General features: G+C 37.3%; 1 protein-coding gene and 1 non-coding gene across 2 annotated transcripts; one reads left to right on the forward strand and one right to left on the reverse strand.

Moving 5' to 3' along the window:
- Nucleotides 1-3,913: 3,913 nt before the first annotated feature.
- LOC133291989 (small nucleolar RNA R71) lies at nt 3,914-4,019 on the forward strand. The gene has a single exon (XR_009748852.1). It is a non-coding gene; the product is annotated as a small nucleolar RNA R71 (small nucleolar RNA).
- Nucleotides 4,020-15,269: 11,250 nt separating this feature from the next.
- LOC133291985 (F-box/kelch-repeat protein At3g27150-like) lies at nt 15,270-16,409 on the reverse strand. The gene has a single exon (XM_061490345.1). The coding sequence runs from the start codon at nt 16,407-16,409 to the stop codon at nt 15,270-15,272; it is 1,140 nt and encodes a 379-aa protein (XP_061346329.1).
- Nucleotides 16,410-23,179: the final 6,770 nt, after the last annotated feature.

Below are 23,179 nucleotides of genomic sequence, written 5' to 3' on the forward strand. Positions count from 1 at the left end.
TGAAACAAAAAAAAACCACCAACCTTAGAGAGAGAAGACACTTAGAGAGAGAGGGAGTGAGGTAGAAAGTGAGAGGAGTGGTGGGGGGACGGAGGGGTATTTATAGGGGGTTAAATACACCAAATTCGCTACCCTGTGTAGTAAATTTGTGCATGTCTGACACGTGTCCACCATGCTCAGTGCAGCAGGTTACCGTTATGCATAATTCGCTACACAGGGTAGCAAATTACTCCAAGCTTGACACGTGGCATTCTTGCTGACTGGGCATTCTGACGTGTCCTATTTCGCTACATAGGGTAGCGAATTACTTGCATATCTAATTCACTACACTGTGTAGCGAATTAGCCCGCGTGGCATTTTGAGAATTTTTACTGTGCGCGTGGCATTCTGGTAAATATTATGATGAACAGTGGCAAAATGGTCACTGTTCCCTACATACGACGATAGTACCCAAAGTTTGCTCGTAAATAGATTAGGTTAAGCTAGGCTAGGTTTTGACTTAAATAAGCCATGCCTATATAAAATATCTTGGGGCTGCACTGGCCTATTAGCCTTGTGTAGGTCCAAATTATAAATCTGGCTTGACCTATATTTTTTTTTTTTGATATCCTGGTTGGGGTTAAAATCCTAACAGAGGCTAAAAGGAAGAAATACAACGAGTTCTACTGAAACCACTTAAATCAGCTAAATACAAAAGCCTAATACCAATGGGAGGGGTCCCAAACGAACAAAAATCTGCTAAATTCGGATTAACCAAAGGAAGGTTTGAGAGACAATCTGCGCAACAATTTCCTTCTCTAATCGTGTGTTGTATCTTAACTATCCAGTCTTTGTCCAACCATGCCTGTATGCAAGCAACAAGATGAGACTCACAGGCTGGCCTAACCCTTATGTTGAGCCACGTGACTGCTGTTTTAGAGTCACTTTCAACAATTACTTTTCTCCAACCTCCCTCCCAAGCCATTTGAATACCCTTCAATATACCCCAAAGTTCCGCTAATATGGCACTACAATGGCCAACTCTATAACAGAAACCATTGAGCCATTTTCCCACACAGTTCCTAATCACACCTCCACAAGCAGCCAACCCCGGATTACCTTTGGCAGCACCATCAGTATTCACTTTAACCCACCCCTCATCCGAAAATATCAAAGGAACCATAATATCCTTTGAACCTGCATCAGCATCCCCATATTTAAGCCTTATAGCTGCATCTCAAATTTCTTTGGATTGACTTGACCTATATTTAAAAAACAAAAATTATGATTAGTTTCTTTAAGCCTATTAGATATTCAATAATTAAAAAAAATTAAAATAATATTATTTTATTATTCAAAATCATTAAAATAATAATTTTATTTATTTTATTCAAAATAAATAATATGATATAGGCTGACATGTATGTTTATAGGCTTAAAATATTAAAAAAGCCTATGATCTATTTTCTAATTAGGCTTTTTTAAAACCCTACGTCTGTTTTATTTGGCTACTTTCATAGGCCAAGTCTAGCCTGATATAGTCTAAGTCGTAGGCCCCTATAAGTCGACCTAGCCTATTTACATCCCTACCTATAAACTTAGACTCTTTCAGACGATTATGAGATTAATCTGGAGTGCAGGATGGATCAAGGATGAAGATATTTAAACTTCTTCTAAAGGTGATATATGGGGGTCGAATCAAAACGTTTATCTTTCCACTTACTCAGCTCTCTTACTACCAACTGAACTACCACCATTTAGTGTTAAACCTGTTCTTTGAATCGTCTTATATGCATAGTCATACTAATGGGCTGGACCAATTTTGGGCTGTTTAAAGGGCTGCACTGGAGACCTATTTTTCCTATGAAATTTGTTGTCCTGAGTCGTGACTGTCTTATGTTGAGTTTTTATAAGCCCAATGGATAATATCTAGGTAGACATGTAAATTGTTAAAGGGTTTAAAGTCTGATCTTTATTCTCAAAAACAATTTGTGAGTTTTTTTTTTTTTTTTAAAGAAAACTTATTTGAAAATGATTGTTTTGAAAAATGATTTTCAAAAATTGATTGTTTTTTAGTTTTAAAAACTAAAAAAGCAAAACACCTTAGGGATATTTTCAAAACTAACAGGCACCCTAATTCATTTACGCCCCTAGACAAACATACATACAATTAGGGGTGGTGGTTCAAGTTGACGAGTAGTGTTTGGGTTAACACGAAATCAACAAGAATAGGAATACTAGCGACACAAAGAAGAACACTCTTGACATAAACGCAACACAAATAGTTATTCTTGTCCAAACCTTTGACACTAATACAACCTGTTCATTATGTGGGTTAACACGACATGAGATGAATTGCATGTAAATTGTTCTTTCACAATGAAAATTACTTAAGTATCCTCAAGTTATTAAATAAAAGTGAGGTAAGTAGGGGTAAATATGTAATTATTTAATTATTTAATTTAAATGAACCAATTGAATGTCCTCGCGAACACAAATACTCATAAAATGAACACGACAATATTTTTAGAATCACTTTTTTGTCACTACAGACCTGAATAGGGGTTGACAATTGAAAGTAGCCTTTTGTAGGCCATGACATAAAGGAGGGAAAAATTAAAAAAATTGTGCGGAAGAAGCAACCTTTACCCACCGATTTATACACGGACAAGGGCATCAGATTTATACTTGCCCCATGATCACACAAGGCTCTGCCGACATCAGTATTACCAATAGCAATTGGAATGTTGAAGCTCCTTGGATCATGACGCTTAGGCGGGAACTTCTTTGTAATAATAGCACTACACTCCTCAGTGAGTGTCGTCGTTTGGCATTCCTGCAACTTGTGTTTTCTTGACAAAAGGTCCTTCATAAACTTGGCATAATTGGGCATATTAGCCAAGGCTTCATCAAATGGAATATTAATGTGAAGCTTTCTGAATATATCCAGGAACCTTTCATAATGTTGTTTCTGGGCATCTTTCTTGAATCTTTCCGGATAAGGTGCCATGACTCTCATGTACTCAGGTTTCAACTCATGCTTCTCTTTTGCTTTTTCTTTTTCAGCTGGCTTCATCACTTCAGCAGGTTTCTTAATTTCTTTTCAAGTTTGCCTACAGGATCCAGCTTCTCTTCAACCTCCGGAGATGGCAGTACTTTACCACTTCTGGTTGTGATGACCATACAATGTTCCCTCGGATTAGTAACTGTGTTACTAGGGAAGGTACCTGGAGTTCTATCAGCAATTTCCTTAGCCAGTTGGCCAATCTGATTCTCCAAATTTCTGATAGATGCATTTGTATTTTTGGTATTGGCCCTAGTCTCCTCCATGAAAGCACTAGAATGTTGAGCCATTTGTCCAACTAACCTCTCCAAATCAGAAGGTTCCTTGGTTTAGATTGGTGGAGGCTGCAAGTAGTTGTTTGAATTGAAATCAAGACCTGTGCCTTGAATCTTCTGTTGATAATTACTACCTCCAGCATCAATATTTTGACCTCTTTGAACATTTTGCTGCTGAGGTCTCTGATCATACCAAATTCCATTCACTTGCATTTGTTGAGGTGAATCCGAAGCCAGCAAAGAAGAACATTCATTAGATTCATGGTTGCCCTGGCAATATTCACATACAACAGCAACAGTTTGAGCCTGAACACCAGCAAGCTTCATCTTGTCAAGCCTTGAGGTCCAGTTTGCTATCTGCTGAGATAACAATTCGTTTTCAGCTAGCACCACATCATTACCTTCCATCTGAAGGATACCTCTCTTAGGCTTGGATGACAAGCCTTCATTCTCATTCGCAGCCATCCTTTCGATCAACTCAAGAGTCTCATTTGCTCTTAGGGATTTGATCGTGCCACCTGCTGCACCATTCAACACCATCCTCACCTCAGGTTTGCAACCATTGAAGAAGATTCTAATCTGATTACCAGCAGTCAAGTTATAATGAGGACACCTCCTCATTAAATCCTTGAACCGGTTCCATGCTGCACACATTGATTCACCCTCAGATTGAGTGAAATTGGTGATATCATTCACCATCTGGTTGTACCTCTCCATCGAGAAGAACTCAGCAAAGAACTTCTGCGATAAATCATCCCAGGTTGGAATGCTTCTTGCTGGCTGTCTTTCCAACCAATTGAGAGCTTTTCCTTTAACAGCAAAAGGGAACAACCTCAATCGGATCGCATCATTAGACACCTGAGGATGCTTGGTGGAGTCACAGATCATCAAGAATCTGTCAATAAACCTATGACGATCTTCACTCTCCTCTCCTCCAAACTGAACTCTCTCCACCAATTGAATATGGGAAGATTTGAGCTCCCAGTTGTTGTTGGCAACATTAGGCTGAACAATGCTCGAGTTGGGCCTGTTGAAAGATGGAGTGAGAATGAAATCTATGAATGGATTATCCGCATCATTATTTGCTGCCATGATTTGTGCTTCTTCAGGCAGAGTCTCTAACTTGTTGAATATAAGCTTCTTTCGAGCAAGTTTTCTGTTTCTCTTTTCGGTCTTTGTGATTTCCGAATCAAATGGAAATTCTACAGGTTTACCTCGCATACAACTCAGAAAAGAGATTAGTAGCACTTTTCAACAAGAATAAAAAAACAATAAAAAATAAAATAAATAAAATAAAAATAATAAAAATATTCACAAAATCCAATCTTCAAGATCAGGATTATATGATATCAGAAACGCCAATCCCCGGCAACGGCGCCAAAAACTTGATGCTCACCGGCAAGTGTACCGATCACACAAGTAATATAATGAGAAGTAGAGTATCGTATCCACAGAGATTGGGATCGAATATCAAATAATCGTGCGCTTTTAGAATGGAAGGATTCAAAAAGGTTGTGACAAATATTGTCGGTTTGGATAAAAATAAGAACTAAAAGTAAAGACTTATTTTTTGCTTTTTGTTTATGCGAAATAAAACAGAAATTGATTTTGTAAAATGTGAGAAGGCATTGTAGCTAGAGTACACTCACCAAATGATTCCCACTTCTTACTCTGGATTGATTGACAACGTTCATTCAATTTAATAACTCAGACAAATTATCATCTAAAATAATTAGTTAAATCCCAATCCCTTGGCAATCTAACCCTTTAATTCAATTGGAATCCTAATCCCTTAGCAACCCCGCATGAAATTAAGCCTTAATCACGATAAATCAAACGACTGCAACTCACACAAGTCTATCCCTAAAGCATGTATAAATTGTTTCCTTACCCCCTTTCAGAATCAAAAACCCCAATATTCCTATTGCGAGCCCTAATTCCCAAATTATTATCTCCTATTAGGTTAATCAAGTCTAAAATAAATAATATCAATACGCACAGGGTAAAAATAAAATAAATTAAAATAAACGAGCGAAAATAATCAATCCAGCGTAAAAAGGGTTCACATAGGGTTTGTGACCCTAACTACAATAAAAAGAACTAGTCAACCATTATCGTGGCTGACATAGCAATATTCAACATCAACTAGAAAATAGAATGGAAGAACAAAAATGAAAAAGAAGATCCCTTGGAAGATCTCTCTCTCTGAAGCACTACGGTTCTCTGGTATCAGCCTCCCTAATTCTCTGGTTTCAGCCTTTGGGATACCCCATAAATAGACATTTAGTACTCTTAACACTAAGCTTATCTTATGTCAATGTTTTGACATATGCCGGAGATCCCCAAACCTTGAGGTAGCTCAAATTTGGTCTCCTACCAGTCCATATCTCATATGGAGTGATCTGAACAGATTTAGAAGGTACCCTATTCAGAAGGTATGCTGCAGTGCTTAAGGCATAATCCTAAAATGATTTTGGGAGTTCTGTTTCAGTCATTATGGACCTAACCATGTCCAATAAGGTTCGAATCCTCCTTTCGAATACACCATTCTGGTGTGGCGTGTAAGGCGCAATAAGCTGTGAGAGAATCCCATTCTCCTTTAGATAATCTTGAAACTCGTTGCTCAGATATTTGCCACCACGATCTGATCGTAATGTCTTAATCATCTTGCATCGTTGTTTCTCTACTTCACTCCTATACTCCTTGAACTTTTCAAAAGCCTCAGATTTATGTCTCATCAGGTATACATACCCAAATCTTGACTTATCATCAGTAAAGGTAATAAAGTAGGAATATCCACCTCTAGCCTCGACAAACATTAGACCAGATACATCAGAGTGAATGAGGCCTAACAACTCACTAGTCCTATGACTCTCAAGCCTTTTGGGCTTGGTCCAAGTCATTTTCCCAGCTAGACAAGACTCATAAGGTCCATAGGATTCTAAATCCATGGAATCTAGGTATCCATTCGCATATAGCCTAGACGGTCTTGTTTCGTTTATGTGTCCTAGTCTGCAATTCCAAAGACAAGATTGATTATCTATCCTAGGTCGTTTCACATTTATATTGAGGACTTTATTTTCCATTTCTAGAACATATAAGACATTTACCAAAGAAGCAGTAGCAAAAATAATATCATTCATAATGATAGAAAATTCACTACTCTTAATAGTAAATATAAAACCATCTCGTTCTAAACAAGAAATAGAAATAATGTTTTTAGAAATGTTAGGAACATAAAGACAATTCTTCAAATGAAACATAAAGCCCATAGACAAAACAAGGTTAACATCTCCAATACCAATGCAGCAACTCTTGCTCCATTCCCAACTCGAAGATCCACCTCATTCTTGTCAAGCTTCCTCGGATTCCTAAGCACATGCAACATATTGCAGATGTGAGAAGCATAACTGGTATCCAATACCCATGAAGAAATGTTAGCACAAGAAAAATTAACCTCAATCATGTAAATACCTGAGGTAGAAGCATCACCATGCTTCTTTTCCAATCACACCCTTGATGTAGTTAGGATAGTTCCTTTTCCAATGGCCTTTCTCGCCATAATGGAAGCACTCAGCGTCATTTTTTTCCTTGGCCTTGCCCGTCTTCTTATTGGACTTTCCTTTGGGCTTGAGAGGATTTGGCTTCGCAAGCTCTTTCCTTTTACCCTTGTCCTTGGTCTTGGAAGACCCACCAATAAGAAGAGCTTGTGTCTTATCCTTTTTGATAGACACCTCAGTAGTAGTTAACATGCTTAACAACTCAGGCAGTGTAACATTCTTTGAATGCTTAACATCCTTTTCATAATGAACCCACTAAAAAAAGGAGGAAACGATGATATAATTAAGTCATTAATTAATTCTACGTCCATTATGAAGCCTAGACCCTCTAGCTTCTCAATGAGCACTGTCATCTTCAGGACATGGCAGTTAAAAGACATGCCTTCAGTCATCTCGCAAAGGAACAATTCCCTAGGGGTGCGTTTGGTACAAGGGTATCAAAAAATTATTGGTAAACCTTCTTTGGTAAACGTCAATTACCATGTTTGGTAGAAGTAACAAAAACCAATTCTCGGATATCCAAGGTTTACCGGTAATTTGATTTACAAAGAAAAGTCACTATTCAGATTACCAAAAATAATATGGTAATTCAGAATTCCAAGTAAAGAAAAATCACAACAATAATTTTTGAGACAAAAATATCCCAACACACATCAAAACCTAGACCCAATCTATCAATTACAAAAGTAAAAATAGTTTGGGGTTATTTTTGTAAAATAACCTCATATTCCAAGTCATATTTCGTTCTAAACCAAACATGGAATCAGTGATCTTTACCCAATATTCTCGGTAATATTTTGGCGAACCAAATACCTTTTTCGTAACATTCCGAGTAAACTCAATTTCTATTGTATTCTCAGTAATCCTGATTCCTGGATACCAAAAAATTTCTCTTATACCAAACACACCTAGAGGTATCATACCTCTCATGCTGATATGATCCCCAAGCATTGTCTCTGATCGTGATACTAAATTCTTAAGCCATTTTTGGAGGACATTATGGAGAGAAGAGGATTACAATTTGAGGACAAATTCTTCTAAAGAAGGAGGGAATGATGAGGACATAGGAGGTGGCATGACCAAGACAACAAACTTGGAGGACATACAAGGTCTTGGAGGTCCAATGACAAGAGCAAAAGCTAAAAAGGCTAAAGAGGCTCTAAATCTCTTGGTGACCACTTTACTTGAGACAAGCCCGAGTCTAAAGGAAGAAGAGCCCAAAATGATACACTTAATTCAAATTGAAGACTTTGAAGAATAAGCCTAAATGGATATGCATCTCTCAAAGATAAATTAACTCATGCACCTATTCTTGTATTGCCTAATTTTTCTAAATCTTTTGAGATTGAATGTGATGCATCTAATGTGGGGGGATATGGGCTGTTTTGATGCAAGAGGGGCATCCCATTGCCTATTTTAGTGAAAAAATGAATGGGGCTGCTCTTAATTATTCCACATATGATAAGGAATTGTATGCATTGGTAAGGGCTTTGCAAACATGGCAACACTATCTCTTGCCCAAAGAGTTTGTCATCAACAGTGACCATGAGTCCTTAAAGTACTTAAAAGGACAAGGCAAGCTTAACAAAAGGCATGCCAAATGGGTAGAGTTCTTGGAGCAGTTTCCCTATGTGATCAAGCACAAGAAAGGTAAGTCTAGTGTAGTTGCAGATGCACTTTCAAGAAGGTATGCTTTGTTCTCTACTCTTGAAACTAAGTTCATTGGTTTTGATCATATTAAGGCATTGTATGAGCATGATCCAGACTTTGCACAAATCTATGAAACTTGTGTGGATGCTGCTCAAAATGGATTCTTTAGGCATAATGATTACTTGTTTAAAGAAAAGAGATTGTGTGTTCCTAAAGGTTCCATTAGGGAATTACTTGTGAAAGAGGCACATGCGGCGGGATTAATGGGACATTTTGGAATCCAAAAGACTCTAGACATGCTGCATGAACATTTTTATTGGCCACACATGAAGCGTGATGTACATAAATTGTGTGAAAGATGCATTGTATGTAAGCAGTCTAAGTCTAAATTATTGCCTCATGGGTTGTATACTCCTTTACCTATTCCAGATTGCCCTTGGATTGATATTTCTATGGATTTTGTGTTAGGACTACCTCGGTTGGTCATGCCACCTCCTATGTCCTCATCACATGCCTACCCTTCTTATCATATAACTCCTTGAGATGAAGGATAATGGAGGGGGCATCCATATGCTCGTGCTGCTTTTGCAGCTCGGGCGACATGGATGCCAGCATGATGCAACAAGCCAACACATTATCATCCATGTGTTGCTTGTGGATCTCGGAATCAAATTCCGCGAACCCATCTTCCCCTTCTTTAGGCGAAACAAGTAAAGCAGCGTCAAGGACATAAGCAACTTTTTTGACCCACAGAACAATTCTGACGATCCGATACCAGTCCATGAAATTAGGACCAGTCAACTTGTTCGTTTCAAGAATAGTACGCAGAGACAAATGATCCGACATATTATGCTGAAAAGGATGTAAAGATTAATATTGTTATAAATTAGACCATATTATTAAAGACTTCAGATAAATGGCCCCTCCCACTATTTTATCTAAGTCAATGACCTTTATCCTTATTGACCCAAGGCTATTCTTCTTAAGAATTTTCGTAGTGGGTCAAGAGAACGACCATTTCCTTTAATCCCCGTCTGAGACCACAAGATCAAATTAAACAATGGGTTGATCATTATCAATAGTATCTTACTTTCTCTTAACATCAGGTTGACAACTCCTTGCCATTTAGTGGTGCATCTCATGTAACTAACCTGACACTATTGCCCCAAGTACATAAGCTCGGAGCCTGCAACTTATGCACCCGGTCAAGCATAAACCACCAACCTAAGTGTCTCTACACTTCAAGCACTCATCTTACCCAACGAAACAGTGGGTCCCAACTGAGTTGTAGAGTACCACCACGTCGAAGGGATTCAATTTGTACCGATGGTGGGAGGCAATTGTGCACTTTATAATTGTTCCTTTTAAGGGTTCCTTTTATTTTTATTAGGGATTTATCAAGTCTCATCAAACGCGCATATTGTACTATCATGCTAGTCGTTTCCCTATGTCATACATCTACAAAATACTATACTAGTTACTTTTGGACATGCATAATAGAAACATACATATACGTTTTTATAACATGCATACTAGTCGCTTTGACATACACGCATACATTCATAGGCATAATAAATCACATTTATTTTGGGATAGTCATGGTACTCATGTCATCTTTTTTCATCATGCTCCTTAAGCCGCGGCTCCTCCATGCCTAAAAACGCCACTAGCCTAATTTCTAATTACATATTAATTCAAGAAACCCTAAGTTACATTTGGGGGGAGTAAGGTGAGAAAAGAATTTACACAAGAGTAAAAGAAAGACAAGGCATACAAGCCTTATTTACCAAAATTAAATTATAACGATTAAATTTTAATTTTGGGCATCATTGCATCCCCTTCCTTTATTTGCACCTGGAAAGTTAGTAACCAAACAAGCGTAAAATATATAAAATATGTTCTATGTTTTTAGATGGACATATTAACATTTAACATATCCAAAAATTCAAAATTTTCTACAAAGATCATATTTTTACCGAATAAAAAATAAAGATCAAATCTTTATTCGATCAAAATGTCAAAGATCATATCTTTAACCAACAAAATGAGAAGTTAACATTTTTAACCGATTAAAACGTCAAAAATCAAATTTGTAACCAACCAAAACATAAAGGTCACATTTTTAACTAATTAAAACATCAAAGATCAAATCTTTAATGAACCAAAATGTAAAAATTGCATTTTTAACTGAACAAAAGTACCCTAACTTGTCGATAGTAAAGCAACCATGCTCTTATACCAATTGAAAGTAGCATTTTGTAGGCCATGAACATAAAGGAGGGAAAAATTAAAAAATTTGTGCGGAAGAAGCAACCTTTGCCTATCCTCAAGCATGTTCAACCCATGAATCATGCAATAGATATGTTAGGGGTTTAAAGTTTATACCTTTATTCGGATAACTATTGCTGATCAGATGTGTTCTTGATCAATTCCTCAGACTTGAAGAACACGAGGCTTCCGATGGAAATCCACACCACCTTGTTGTCTTGTAAGAGAAGAACGCTTCTTTGAATGCCCAATGTCCTTCAACGGAGGTTGCTAGACTCAGAAGAAGAACAGAGAGTGGATGGTGCCTTTGGTTATTCCAAGAGAGGGACCGATAGTCGTCATATTGATATGTGTGTTGGCTAGGGTTTCAGTGAAGAAAATTAGAAAAGAAAAGTTACGAAACTAAGGAAGAAAAAAAGCTATATATACGTGACGCCTCACTAACCTAAGACTAGGTCAAATCAGCGCCCTCATCAAATCCCAATTTTATTGGTTAATTTTATCCAATCAATCCAATTGATTGATTTCTCCAATTTCTGCCAATTATTTTAATTAATTGGTCTCCTTAATTTTGAAAGTTGGCTTTGGTATTCTTTCAAACCCAGATGCGTTATGGGTTAAGGTTCTTAGAAGCAAATACTGGGTGACTCATGATATGATTCCAGTGGTTGTTGCATCCAACAACAGCTCTAGCCTTTGGAGAGCTATTGTTTCATGTTGGCCTAATATTTTACAACACTCTAGAATTTTGATTGGAGATGGGAAGTCAACTAGATTCTGGATAAACTCCTGGGTTTCAGGTTGCGGACCTCTTTCCTCCTATGCTCTCACAAGCATTTCTCAACATGAAGATCAAGCTATGGTTTCCAGTTATGTATCTCCGACAGGAACCTGGTGTTGGGAGGCTTTGCAAAATCTTGTTCCTATTCACATCTTGGCGCATTTAAATAATATCCCTCCACCTATGGATGATGGCGGCCAGGATAGGATCATTTGGTCTAGGACGTCTGATGGGGCTTTCACGTTGAAGTCTGCATTTTCAGCGATCTCCAGAAATGTGCATGGTACTATCTCCCTCCCTTGGAACCGTGTTTAGGATTGGAAGGGTCCTGAACAGGTTCGAACGTTCTTGTGGCTGATGCTAGGAGAAAAACTATTAACTAATGAAAGAAGGTGTAATCGGCATATGGCGAGTACTGATTTGTGTCAGGTATGTCATCGTTTCCCTGAATCCACTCTTCATGCTATCAGAGATTGTGATGGAGCGCGGCAAGTGTGGAAGTTAGTTGTGAAGCAAGAAGCGTGGCCTGTCTTTACATCCTTAGATCTGCATCATTGGATATTAGCAAATATTTCTGATGATCGATCTTGGTGTAACTTGTCTCAATGGCCGTTGTTCTTTGGGATTATATCCTGGTTCATTTGGAAAGCTAGGAATAGTTAATCTTTCAAGGGATGACGGACAATGCTTATACCACTTATAGAGCCGCTTTGAGATACGGGGAAGGGGCTATTTCAACATCAACCATATTGGAAGAAGTTACTCTTGAGTCTAGTCCGAGAAAGGAGAAACTTGTATCATGGATTTTTCCTTTAGATCCCTGGGTTAAACTAAATGTGGATGGTTCTTGTATTAACCATGGAGTGGACTCTGCTTGTGGAGGTGTAATTCGGGATTCATCTGGTAAGTGGCTGATGGGTTTCTGCAAGAATCTTGGCAGTGGTACCATTATTATGGCTGAGCTGTGGGGTTGTCTTCTCGGACTTGAGATTGCTTGGAAGATGGGTTTTCGCTTTGTTTGGCTTGAAGGAAATTCTCTAGTAGCTCAACAACTCATCAAAGAGGAGTGTAGTCAAAGTCATCCAGCGTTTATTTTGGTCAAGCGTATAAAAAAGATGATGGCTTCGGATTGGAGGATAATGATCTCCCATATTCATAGCGAAGGAAATGGAGTTACAGATTGGATGGCTTCTTTTGCTTACAATTTTGATTGGTCCTTACAGGAGTTTGCCTCACCTTCTTTAGGATGTTGTGAAAGGCTTAGCAGGGACTCCATTGGAGTAGCTTGGCCGAGGCTTTGCAAGTAGTTTTTTGTTTTTCTTGTCTTTCTTTTCCTTGTAATCTTTTTCAAAAAAATATAAATAATAGTATGACATGGTCTCTACACATATTAATGATTACTTTTAAAACATTAATATCTTTCTTTTATATATATATATATATATATATATATATATATATATATATATATAGGGTTTATCATCTATCATTTAACATGACCACAAAAAGTTTCCTACACACACAACATTTTGTGGGGCCCGCAGCAAAAAAAAAAAAACTTCGGCACGCAAAACGAATCTCTATAACATAACACAATCACTTTTCCTACAACATAACTCTTATAAAACCCATATATATATATATATATATATATATATATATATATATATATATAGGCTTTATTAGTCTGCTTTCACATAAGATAGTTATCTTATGTTGTAAAGAGAAAATAGGTGGGTCCCACAATTACAAGTAGGGTTGTGCATAGGTCAGGTCGGGTCAGGTTTTTGTCCGACTCGACCCAACTTGGTTTTTATAGGTCAGGTATTTTAACCCGACCCGCTTTAATTTGATCCAAGTCAGGTCTGACTTGGATTGGATTTTGTTGAACTAGTTCAGAACCAGTTTGGATCTGACCTGACTTGGTTTCTGAAGTGGGTCTGACTTGGTTTCTGAAGTGGGTCTGACTTGGTTTCTGAACTGGGTCAAATCTGACCTGACCCGTTTTTGACTTGGTTTTCTCACAAAATTTTGTCGAAATTTTTACGTTGCAAAAGACGAAAATTTCGTCACAAAATTATTTTTTCGTCGAAATTCTTACAAAAAAAAATTTTCTATTGAAATTTAGTTTCTGTCAACGGTTTTGACGAAAATGATTTCTTCCATCAAATTTTTTAAACGAAAAAAGAATTTTGTCAAAAAATTTGACAGAATGTGTTTTGCTAAAAATTTCGACGAAATTTAGATTCTCTAAAGAATTTAGACAAAATATTTTTTCTGTCAAAATTTCTTATCGAAATATTTTTGTCAAAAAATTTTACGAATTTTTTTTACAGAAATGTGTTTCGTTGAAAATTTTGATGGATATATTCTTTATCAAAAAACTTGACGAAAATATTTAGTCGAAAATTTTTGATAGAAATGTGTTTCGCTAAAAATTTCGACGAATTTTTTTTTTGTGAAAAAGTTTAACGAAAATGTTTCCGTCGAAAACTTTCGCCGAAATTTGAAATCTGTAAAGAATTTTGATGAAATTTTTTTCCGTCAAAGAATTTCGATGAAAATGTGTTTCGTCGAAAGTTTTTATGAATATATTTTTTTGTGAAATATTTTGACGAAATTTAGATTCCGTAAAAAAATTTGACGAAAAAAATATTCCGTCAAATTTTTTTACCAATATGTTTTTAGTCACAAATTTTGATGAAAATATTTTTCGTCAAAAAATGTTGCGAAAATTTTTATGAAAATATTTTCCTTAAAAATTTTTTACGTAATTGTTTTACGTTAAAACTTTTCTTTTAATGTAATTGTGATTTTTTTTTCACATAATGGGTATGGGTCATGTTTTGGGTCAGTGGGTCAATATTAAAACGAGTCAGGTCTAAAACTGACCCAAATAAAAGTGGGTCAGTATTTAAACCTTTCAAAAAATATAGGTATTTATGGGTCGGGTCAAGGGCAGAGCAAGTGAACCAGTTTTTTTGCACACCCCTAATTACAAGAAAGAAAGAAAAATGTGGGGTGCGAAAATCGAAGTGAGAGAGCATCAGAGAAGCTATCTTATGTAAAATGAGAGTAATATTTCCCTATATATATATATATATATATATATATATACATGTAAACTTAATATTATAAATATTATACCCTAACTTACAATTTTTAAGCATTCACCGTTTCCTTATATTTTATTTATTTTTTGGTAACTCGTCGTTACCCACATTGAATTAACAAAAGTGACAGTTAGAAATCTAGCAAACTAAAATGAAATACTAGTCTCATTTTCATCTGTTTAGCCTGCTATAGAATATTTTTGAACAGTAAACAATTGGATGCAAGCAACTTATTAGAAAGTAAAAGAGAGAAAACAAAAAATATTGATTTTATTGATTGGGTAATTAATTTGTACAATAAGGGGCTCTTATATAGAAGAGCATAACTAAAAAAGAGAATGATCTAGAATATCACAATTAAAAATAAAATAAAATATTTATATCTCTAATATTCCCCCTCAAGATGGAGAGTCAATAGCATGAACACTGGAAGAAAGAAAATAAAAGCATCACCGAACATCATCCAGATTGTGAAATATGAACATGGAAGTTTCTGTGCTTACAAGAAACAAAGGAAAACAACATAAGCTAAGTGAAAAAAAGACAACTCCATATTGTCTGCCTCCACTTCTTCAAGGTTCAGGCGAACATCACTGCACAAATGTCAAAAGAGTGATGGTCGGTGTTTCTACATACAATTTCCCTCCACTGCAAGTTCTCAACATCTGGATCAGGGCAGCAAGTGTATACAGACATCAAGGTATGTGAATAGGAAGCAGAGTTAGCACCAATGAGAAGTAGCTCATTGCCCAAGGATTTGAATGCCGTGCCTAAATCTCCACTCCAGGGACCTTCTTGAGTGTTAGCTTTTATTGGGACTGGTCCTAACTTCTTCCATGAATTTGTTCCCTTCATATATAGCTTTACCTCGTTTGAGGAAGCATCAAGTGTGTAAAGCTTATTATTGACAACAGCAAAAGGAGGTGGGGATCTCGAAGTTGAAAGTGGAATAATATCTTTCAACATGTTAGGAACCAAGGTCCAACTATTTGTCTCTTCATCAAAAAATTCCCCACAAGTGAGATTATTTTTTTGCTCATCTTGTCCTCCAATTACATAGAACTTGTTATCCATGTAACAACCTGAGCAAAACTTCCTCTCTCGTATCATTCTTGGGAGGGTCTTCCAAGACTGGCTTTTTGCATTGTATTTCTCAGCAGAGCTCAAAACTTCACTATAAGTTTTTGTTTCAAGTCCACCTGCAACAAATGCAAAGATATCATGGGAGGCTGATGCAAAAAGGCACCTTGGGCTATTCATGGGAGGAGCCTTGGACCATTTATTTGTTGCTAAGTCATACCTCCAAACAGAATATTCGCCAGCCTCCCATCCTTGAACAAACAGATGGGTCCCTGCAGAAAATGACCCATTGTTTCCACAGCTAAAACTGTAAACCGATGGAATAATAGTTGGAATAAGAGGGAGCTTCCTGCAGGACTTGAAATGGCGATCAAGTGCACTCCAATTTCCTTGTTCACTTTCTAACATAAAGACACATGGTTCTTTGAACCCTATCTCTCTCCTAATTTCATAGATTTCACCACTCTTGAGTTGTGCCTGAAATTGCTTGTTTAGACAGCCCAACTTCCAGTGTTCTGTCATAGGAAATCTAGCCAATATCATTGTCTCTAGCTCACCAATGAGACGTGGAACAATAGGTTCCTGACTTGACGAGGAAACATCTCTAATCTTTTTTGCTGAGGGATTCTGGGAACTCATCTCTTTTTTACTAGTCATCCTAAGGCAAGTGCTCTTTTTCATTGCCTTCTGTTTCCTTCCTTTTTTATCCGAATTGGTAACTAGTTATAACTGCAAACAGAAAATCACCTCATCAACAATAGTTACTAGCTTAACATTTAAGACGATAAGAACAAGAAATGCAATGCATATAGCCAATGAAGTAACAGCTCATATAGCATGACTTTCAGTCTTTATAATTGCACCCAGATTGAAATAACAGAAGTGACAGCTAAAAATCCTTCAAACTAAAATGAAATACAATGGTCATTTTCATCTGTTTAGCCTGCTGTAGAATATTCTTTAATAGTAAACAATTGGAGGCAAGCACCTTACATGTCTGTTATCAACTATAAATGACAGCAGCAAATGCAGAAAAAAAAGTGGAAACAAGTCAATATTTTTCCGTAGTTTCCAATAAAATAAAAGACTAGTAATAAATAAACTTACTGATGTTAAAAGTTATCTCTCATATAGTGATATTAGGAACCTACTTTGTTCTTCAAATTTTTTGATTGATAAACAATTCCAACTCCCTAGTTTTCATTGGGAACCTTAGTATTTGACCATGAGGTTATGTGCACAGATCATGCAAAACTCGGATAACCTAAATACACATCAGGAACCAACATCAAAGGAAATAGCAGAATTCACTCCTGAAGAATTAGAAGGTATTCACATTTCTGTAATGAAAAAAATCCTAAACCCAAAATGGTAACACATTCTTATAAGGTCCAAGATCAATAACAAATGATTATAGAACAAAAATAAGGATTGATTGAGATGTGAAATCTGTAATTTATATTGATATTTGGGTCTAAACAATGCAATGGAAATTACAAAGGAAATGAACTATACAGATTCAAGTGATTACATATTGGCAAACTAAGGAAAATACAAGCTAATGTATAGAGAGGCTCTGATTCTCTCCCAAGTCCCAATCCAAATGCCCAAGATTCAAGATGCTTCCCCTTCACGTTTACCTTGTGTTTTATAGATGTCATCCATGCTACTAAGTACTAACTGGTCTAACCAACTAATTAACTAATGACTCACCAAAAACCAAGGGGTCGTATCACACTCACATAGGTGTAATCCTAATCCTTGTAATGGGTTTTTTTTGTCCTCAACGTTCTCATTCATTTCAAACAGTGACATGTTCATCATCATAAGTGCATATCTTACCTTCATAAGGAGTTAGTTCAATTTAACTTCATTCTATTTCCCCCCACCCAACTCTTTCGTGGTCTCTTTTATCTTACCGATAGAAATTAGGTCAACTCTTCACCAAAACCCTTCTTTTTTTTGTCGTTCACAACTTAATATACAATTGCTAATTTGCTAAAATCTTAAGCCACCTGGTGTGTATGAATCTTTTTGCAGAATTATTTTTTTTTATAATCCATTTGATGAGGATTATAATGGAAGAAACAGATAAAAAAACCACACACATGAAGGAAACTATACAAGGGAACCGATAAAAACATAAAATACAACATGCATATAAATGAGTCCAACGTGGTTTCAATTCACTCACAGTGCTAAGCTTCAAGAGTTTCTTCAGGAGGAATGTATGAAAATAAACTGAAGTGGAACAATCAAGGAGAAGGTGGATTTGAGTTTCTATGAGCTCTTTACAACAATGAAGAAGGAGAATATCTTTTAGTCTTCTAATGTTTTTGTTAGAAATATATTGCAATTAGGGTTTCCTTATTTTATAATTAGGGTTTCCTTATTTTGTATTAGGTCAGATTACATTAGGTTTGGGCTTAGCCCATTAGTCTGTTTATATATTGTACAACCTTCATCAGTCAATACACACAGAAATATTTCAAATGTTCCTCTCTTTTCTCTTGTTATTTAACATGGTATCAAGAGCCTAAGGAACTTTGAATTTTATTTTTTTTCCGGGGAACCCACTGTTCATCGTCGGTTAATTTTTTTTCCGGACGCTTCTCTCTCCGCATACAGCTTCTGTCTCGTCCAGAACCATCATCCGGTCACCTTTTCCGGCGATCCACATACCGCCGTGATCTTCTCCGCCGCGCGGTTCCAACGCCACCGGTCTCGTCCAATTTCAAGGTCACACGCGCCCTCACGCGCGCGTGACAGCTCGACCATTCTCCTTCACTCCGACGGCGCGTGGCGACGCGTGGAGGCCCCTCTCCGGCCGCGGCTGGTTGCGATCTTCTCGTCTCCTTGCGTAGGTTCTGGATCTGTTATTGTTTTGGTGTTTGGACCTCTTTTTGTGTTGACGCGCAGATCCCTCTTCTACCGGTTAGTTTTTGACCTGTTATTTCTGCTTTTTTCCTTTGATTATGGACACTCCTGTCTCCAATGTTTCTGTTTCTGGGACTCCGGCGGGACAAAAGTCGGAGTCTACTATTTTCTCAAATTATATCCTTGCTCCGTTGAGTGTGGATAAATTGGATGGGTCCAATTATGATACTTGGTCTTCCGATCTGCGACTCTGGTTGGATGGGAAGAATTATACATCCCATCTCACCACTAAGGCTGAATCTGTGGCGGAAAATGAGCGCACACGATGGAAGATGATTGATGCTCAGTTGTGTAGTCTCATTAAAGCTACTCTTCATCCGTCTATCAAGCAGATTTTTTGACCTGCTGTTACCTGTGAAGCTATTTGGAGTCAGGCAAAAGCTTTTGTGACTTGGTGGTCTGAGAAGCAAACATCAGGTCCTACTGCATCCATTGCTCCCACTGGTAATTCTGGTAATTCTTTTGCTGGCATATCTCAGTTGCACTCTATTGGCCCTTGGACTCTAGATTCTGGGGCTTCTGATCACATTTCTAGTAATAAGTCCTTATTCACTTCCCTTTGTACTACTGGTTCTTTTCCCACTATTACTATGGCCAATGGGTCTCTGGTCCAATCAAGGGGGATTGACACGGTTCTTCTTTTACCTAATTTATCTCTGGATCATGTTCTATATGTTCCTGATTCTCCTTTTAACTTACTTTCTATTAGTCGGTTGACCAAATCCATTGACTGTGTTGTTTCTTTTACTAAAACCTCTGTCATCTTTCAGGATCGGAGTACGGGGAAGGAGATTACCAAAGGATGTGAGTCTCAGGGCCTGTATCAACTAGTTCCCTATTCTTCAGCCTGCTCCACTGTGGATTCTCCTCTTACTATCCATGCTCGTCTGGGCCATCCTAGTCTTGCAAAGCTTCAAAAGATGCTTCCCCATTTATCGTCTCTTTCTACTTTAAATTGTGACTCTTGTCAGTTTGGGAAACATACTCGTAGTACGTTTCCGAGTCGTCTTAGTCGTCAAGCTGTTTCTCCTTTTTCTGTGGTCCACTCTGATGTTTGGGGACCAAGTCGTCATTCTTCTACTTTGGGTTTTAAGTACTTTGTTACTTTTATTGATGATTATTCCAGATATACTTGGTTATTTTTAATGAAAAAACGGTCTGAGTTGTTTTCTATTTTTCAGTTATTTTATAATGAAATTAAAACTCAATTTGGTATTCCTATTCATACTTTTCGTAGTGATAATGCATGTGAGTACTTATCTCATCAATTTCAACAATTCTTTTCATCTCATGGCATTCTTCATCAAACATCTTGCCCTCATACACCTCAACAAAATGGTGTAGCCGAGCGCAAGAATCGCCATCTGGTTGAAACCACTCGTGCCTTGTTAATTGATGGTAATGTTCCATACACATTTTGGGGTGATTCTATACTTACTGCATGCTATCTCATTAATCGCATGCCATCATCTGTTCTCAATCATAAGGTACCTCACTCTATTTTATTTCCCCATCAAAATTTATATCCTTTAACTCAACATGTGTTTGGTTCTACGTGTTTTGTTCATCATCTTGGTCCAGGTTTGGATAAATTAGCTCCCAAGTCTCATAAATGTGTTTTTCTGGGTTATCCTCGGTCTCAGAAGGGTTACCGTTGCTACTCTCCCACTTTACGTCGATACTTTATCTCGGCGGATGTCTCCTTTTTTGAATCAGTTCCCTTTTTTGGAACCTCTACTACTCCTGTGGATACTGATTCTGTACAGTCGTCCTTCCCAAGTGACCTTCTTTACCTTCCGTCTTTACCCATCCATGTTTCTGACTCTCCTTCTTCTGCTGATGACATCGAGCATAGTTCGTCAGATGTATCTGTGGACTCACATTCAACCGCATCTCCTCCCACGGCTTCGGTCCCACCTTCGGATAGTGACCTTCCTATTGCTCTTCGTAAGGGTACTCGTGATACTCTTCCTCCGGCCAGGTATACAGTCAATATTAGTTATCATCGTCTTTCTCCATCATATTTTGCTTGCCTTTCCTCTTTGTCCTCTGTATCTGTTCCTAAGACCACAGGTGATGCACTTTCACATTCGAGATGGAGACAAGCTATGATTGATGAAATGAGTGCTCTTCATCATAATGGCACATGGGACCTGGTGCCTCTTCCTTCTGGAAAATCTGTGGTTGGTTGCAGATGGATTTATGCTGTTAAGGTTGGACCTGATGGTCAAGTGGATCGTCTTAAAGCTCGCTTGGTGGCGAAGGGTTTCACTCAGGTCTTTGGCTTGGATTTTATTGATACTTTTTCTCCTGTGGCGAAAATGTCTACTGTTCGCCTTTTTATTGCCATGGCTGCTATTAGCCATTGGCCTCTCTACCAACTGGATATCAAGAATGTTTTTCTTCATGGTGATCTTGAGGAAGAAATTTATATGGAGCAACCTCCTGGATTTTTTGCTCAGGGGGAGTCAGGTCTTGTTTGTCGTCTTCGTAAGTCTCTCTATGGCCTCAAACAATCTCCAAGAGCTTGGTTTGGTAAATTTAGCAGTGTTGCTCAACAATTTGGCATGACTCGGAGTGCAGCTGATCATTCTCTCTTTTATCGTCATTCTGCTTCTGGATCTATTTATCTGGTGGTATATGTGAATGATATTGTCATCACAGGCTGTGATCAGCATGGGATCACTCGATTGAAACAACACTTATGTCATCATTTTCAGACTAAGGATCTTGGGAAACTTCGATACTTCTTAGGAATCGAGGTGGCCCAATCTAAAGCTGGTGTTGTGATATCTCAGAGGAAATATGCTCTGGATATTCTTGAAGAAACTGCTCTGTTAAATTCAAAGTCTGTTGATACTCCTATGGATCCAAGTATCAAGCTTCTACCCAATCAGGGGGAGCCCTTTTCAGATCCTGAGCAGTATAGAAGATTGGTTGGAAAATTGAACTACCTCACAGTCACTCGGCCTGATATTTCCTTTGAAGTTAGTGTTGTCAGTCAATTTCTCAATTCTCCATGTCAAGAATATTGGAATGCAGTCATTCGTATTCTTAAGTATATCAAGGCATCTCCAGGGAAAGGCCTTGAATATGAAGATAAAGGTCATGATAAAGTGGTTGGCTATTGTGATGCTGATTGGGCTGGTTGTCCAACTGATAGGAGATCTACTTCTGGGTATTGTGTCTTTGTTGGAGGCAACTTGATTTCCTGGAAAAGTAAGAAACAAAGCGTAGTTGCCAGATCAAGTGCTGAAGCAGAATACCGCTCCATGGCGACTACTACTTGCGAGCTCATCTGGCTTAAACAGCTTCTCAGAGAACTTAAGTTTGGAGACACTGGACAGACAACTCTCATTTGTGATAATCAAGCAGCTCTACACATTTCATCAAATCCAGTGTTTCATGAAAGAACCAAACATATAGAAATAGATTGCCACTTTGTCCGAGAAAAGGTTCTTGCTGGTGAAATTAAAACTAGCTTTGTACCCTCTAATGAGCAATTAGCAGATGTGTTTACAAAATCTTTGAGGGGCCCTCAAATAGAGTTTATATGTAACAAGCTTGGTGCATATGACCTATACGCTCCAGCTTGAGAGGGAGTGTTAGAATTATATTATAATTAGGGTTTCCTTATTTTGTAATTAGGGTTTCCTTATTTTGTATTAGGTTAGATTACATTAGGTTTGGGCTTAGCCCATTAGTCTGTTTATATATTGTACAGCTTTCATCAGTCAATACACACAGAAATATTTCAAATGTTCCTCTCTTTTCTCTTGTTATTTAACAGTTTTGATAGTGGATTGTCATTCTTGGGTAAAAGAGGTGTATCTCCAAAATTAGCAACATTTGCATTTCTGGGAACAAAACAAAAAGACAAAAGTTTAACTCAATTATGCATGTGAAAGAACTCGAATAGTCTTTACATAACCTTTATATCTGAATATGATATATATATATATATATATATATATATATATATATATATATATATATATATATATATAGTTTGTTCAACTCAGCAATAACAAAGATATATAGCCATCATCAGGCTGGACCAATTTATCAGTGTTTTTTTTTTCTTGGGTTGTTTGATGGGCTAGTTGGACACCAAGTTTGCCTATAAATTTATGTTACGTGAATTTAAACACGTTGAATTTCTATAAAATTTTAATATATTTATCCAAATGAACCCAATCTAAATTATATATATATAGAGAGAGAGCTGTCAAAATGGGCAGCTATATCCTAGTTCACATGGGTGAGGGGGGAAAAGTCTAATTGGCTACAATTTAACATATATTCATATCAATTAGATTTAGCCTGCATCACATGGTTACTTATATTTATTGCTTGAATTTTTGCGCATGATATTATAATAATTAAATAAATAATAGTATGACATGGTCTCTACAGATATTAATGATTACTTTTAAAACATTTATATCTTTCTTTTAATTTAAGATATATAT

Source organism: Gastrolobium bilobum, unplaced genomic scaffold (genome assembly GCF_033153095.1).
Source record: "Gastrolobium bilobum isolate Gb01-03AN ecotype WA unplaced genomic scaffold, APGP_CSIRO_Gbil_v1 utg22085, whole genome shotgun sequence".
In the NCBI taxonomy this organism is placed as follows: Eukaryota; Viridiplantae; Streptophyta; class Magnoliopsida; order Fabales; family Fabaceae; genus Gastrolobium; species Gastrolobium bilobum.